The sequence below is a fragment of the Chenopodium quinoa genome, unplaced genomic scaffold (assembly GCF_001683475.1).
Source record: "Chenopodium quinoa cultivar QQ74 unplaced genomic scaffold, ASM168347v1, whole genome shotgun sequence".
Classification (NCBI taxonomy): domain Eukaryota; kingdom Viridiplantae; phylum Streptophyta; class Magnoliopsida; order Caryophyllales; family Amaranthaceae; genus Chenopodium; species Chenopodium quinoa.
In genome coordinates this window covers 3,592,749-3,595,369 of record NW_018742205.1, presented here as the reverse complement: position 1 = coordinate 3,595,369, position 2,621 = coordinate 3,592,749, and the positions used below count along the sequence as shown (strand labels likewise).

The 2,621-nt window shown below is 40.3% G+C and overlaps 1 protein-coding gene across 1 annotated transcript; it reads right to left on the bottom strand.

Moving 5' to 3' along the window:
• Window positions 1–1,394: 1,394 nt before the first annotated feature.
• Window positions 1,395–2,621, bottom strand: LOC110729519. Its single transcript, XM_021909257.1, has 2 exons — window positions 2,182–2,621; window positions 1,395–2,093 (listed from the first exon to the last, which is right to left on the bottom strand). The coding sequence occupies exons 1-2, from the start codon at window positions 2,432–2,434 to the stop codon at window positions 1,477–1,479; spliced, it is 870 nt and encodes a 289-aa protein (XP_021764949.1). The 5' UTR covers window positions 2,435–2,621; the 3' UTR covers window positions 1,395–1,476.

The window sequence follows — 2,621 nt, the reverse complement described above, 5'->3', positions numbered from 1 at the left end:
ACACAATTTCTCTCTCTACTCTCTACTTCCACTTTCTCTCTCTAAATTATTTCCAGAGCTATGTCGAGGCGGCCCGGCAAGGAAGTGGCGGCACCGGCGGTGGGCGGAAGGCGGTTTGCCGGCCAGAAGTTAATTTTTTAAATTTTTGTAATTTTTTTTTAAAAAAAAAAACCTCCGGCGACGGTGGGGCGCCAAGGCGAGACGCCACCACCACGGAGGAACCGCCTAGGCAAGACGCCCATACGGTGGTGGCGGCGCCTGGCCCAGACGCCACTACCACGGCGGCGGCGCATAGGCTAGGCGCCACGGCCGTGGTAGTGGCGTCTGGGCTAGGCGCCGCCACCACCGTACGGGCGTCTTGCCTAGGCGCCTCCTTCTCTTTTTTTTTTAAAATTTTTTTTTTGTTTTTTTTTAATTTTAAATTTTATTTTCGAATTTTTTTTTTTTTTTTTTTAAAAATTTGTTTTTCTTTTTTTTAAATTGTATGTTCCCTTTTTTTTTATCTTTTTTTTTTTAAATTTTGTTTTTTTATTTGTTTTAATTTTATGTTCTATTTTTTTTAAAAAAAAAAAATTGTTTCTGGTTTTAATTTTTAATTTTATGTTCCTATGTATTTTTTTTTTTTTTTTTGAATTATATTTTTGTATGTAAAAAAATTATAAGTTCCCTTTTTTTTTTTATAAATTTTCTTTAAAATTTTGATGTTCTTCTTTTTTTAAGTTTTTGCAATTTTAAATTTTTTAAGTTTTGTTAGTTTTTTGTTTTTGGTTTTTTCTTTGCATTTTTGATTTTTTGTTTTTGTTTATGTTTTTCATTTTTTAGTTTGTTGTTTATATTTTTTGTTTTTGGTTGTATATTTTGTTTTTGGTATATTGTTTTGTTCATATTTATATTTTTTTATGTTTATATTTATATTTTTTATGTTTTTATTTATATTGTGTTGTTTATATTTTTATTTTTTATGTGGGGTGACTGCCATGTGTGACCAGCACTACATGGAATGGTACATCCGGCACTCGCACCCGAGGTTGATCAAAGACATCGACGACGCAGATGATGACGATGTGCCACCTGCCACTGCCTCTTATGCGGTACGTCTCATCTTTTATTTGTTGTTCTCTTATTTTAATATATATATGTATAATACGTCGTTTCATGTTTTTTGTTTTGTGTAGTGGATGGGCAAGATTATGCAGTTGGGACACCGACTTTTTGAGGAAAGGGACTGCATGACGAGTGCATCAGGCAGAGCTGTTATTGACGATCTGGAACGGACCCTTGAGCAGTGGCAGTGGGCGTCACAGAGGGATTACTGATATTTGAAATTAGACATTATCTTTTTAGTTTGTAATATTTGAAATTATTGTTCTTAGTTTTTAAAATTCAATATTATCTTTTAAAAATGAACACATAGAAATGACATAGTATTGACAATACAAGGCCTCATAGTAAAAGGTAGGTGTACATCAACAAAAACTACATGGCAATTAAATTGTTCCACTGTTGCACGCGAGCATGGTACAAAGCATCCCAACCCTCCACGCTTGCTCTACGAATTTCATACCACTTCGGTATGATATGTGGGACCGGAAAATCGGGTGACATGTCTAATCGGATAAAATGTCTGTATGACGGCCCAAGAAATCCAATAGCAACGTCCCTTACCGGTCTAGTGACGGTCTCGCGCGAACACCAGGGCAGAACCGTTGTACATGGATAATAGGCTCGACTATGTAAACCAAGGCCGAAATGCATGACTGCACACTTGTAGATGTTTGCAACGGCAAAGAGATCAAGTGGCGCATCGAACCAATGATTTTGATCGCAAGGTCCCCCTCCCCACCGGATACGCTGCAGAGACCTATCCAAGTCCTCGCCGTACACATGGCCATACACATCTCGGTTTGATGCGATTTCACTGTACATCAACTGCCGCACTAAACCGTAGTTGTCTTCACCCATTTGAAACACATCCGCCACAACCCGAAATCCGCAGTTACCATCTGCAATGACATCATTCCACCCGTCCAAGAATGGCATCATGATATTAGGGATCCTGTCCTTATATGGAAAATGTTCAATGTCCATTCTCCCTGTTACACACATCAATAAACACAATAAACAAGTCAACAGTAAACTAATCAAACAGTCAACAAAAGAAATTGAAGTCGAATGTCTTACCGGTGCCGGGCATATTCACCGACGACGATGATTGGCTGCCACTTGATGAGGATGTACGACCACGGCCACGGCCACGGCCACGACCGCGAATGTACTCAAACGCACTCTTGTTCCGCCGTGGTTGTCGACCCCTAGGTCGCTCGACCCCTTCCGGTTCCTCGGTATCCAAACACGATGTATTGAACATGTCATGAAGTATGTGTGTAGCACTACGAATGATCGAAGGGTGACTGGAGGACACTTGGTCAAACATCAACTGAAACTGCTCCAACTCCTCCTGTTCACGGTGAACCGTATGCGGAACAGCATGCTCTCCGATAACGAGAGTCCGCCAGAATGGATGAACCTGATCGACATGTAACGACGCCCTGTCTTGCGTAATTACGCGGTGAATGGTGCATGCACAAGGTAATCCATGAGTCACTGATATAGCACATCCG

Excerpts from the sequence above, each read along its gene's own strand:
- LOC110729519 (XM_021909257.1), bottom strand. The coding sequence starts at position 2,434 with ATGTTTGACCAAGTGTCCTCCAGTCACCCTTCGATCATTCGTAGTGCT. Across the intron at positions 2,094-2,181 it reads GGTGAATATGCCCGGCACCG|GGAGAATGGACATTGAACAT; the intron begins GTAAGACATTCG and ends TGTGTGTAACAG.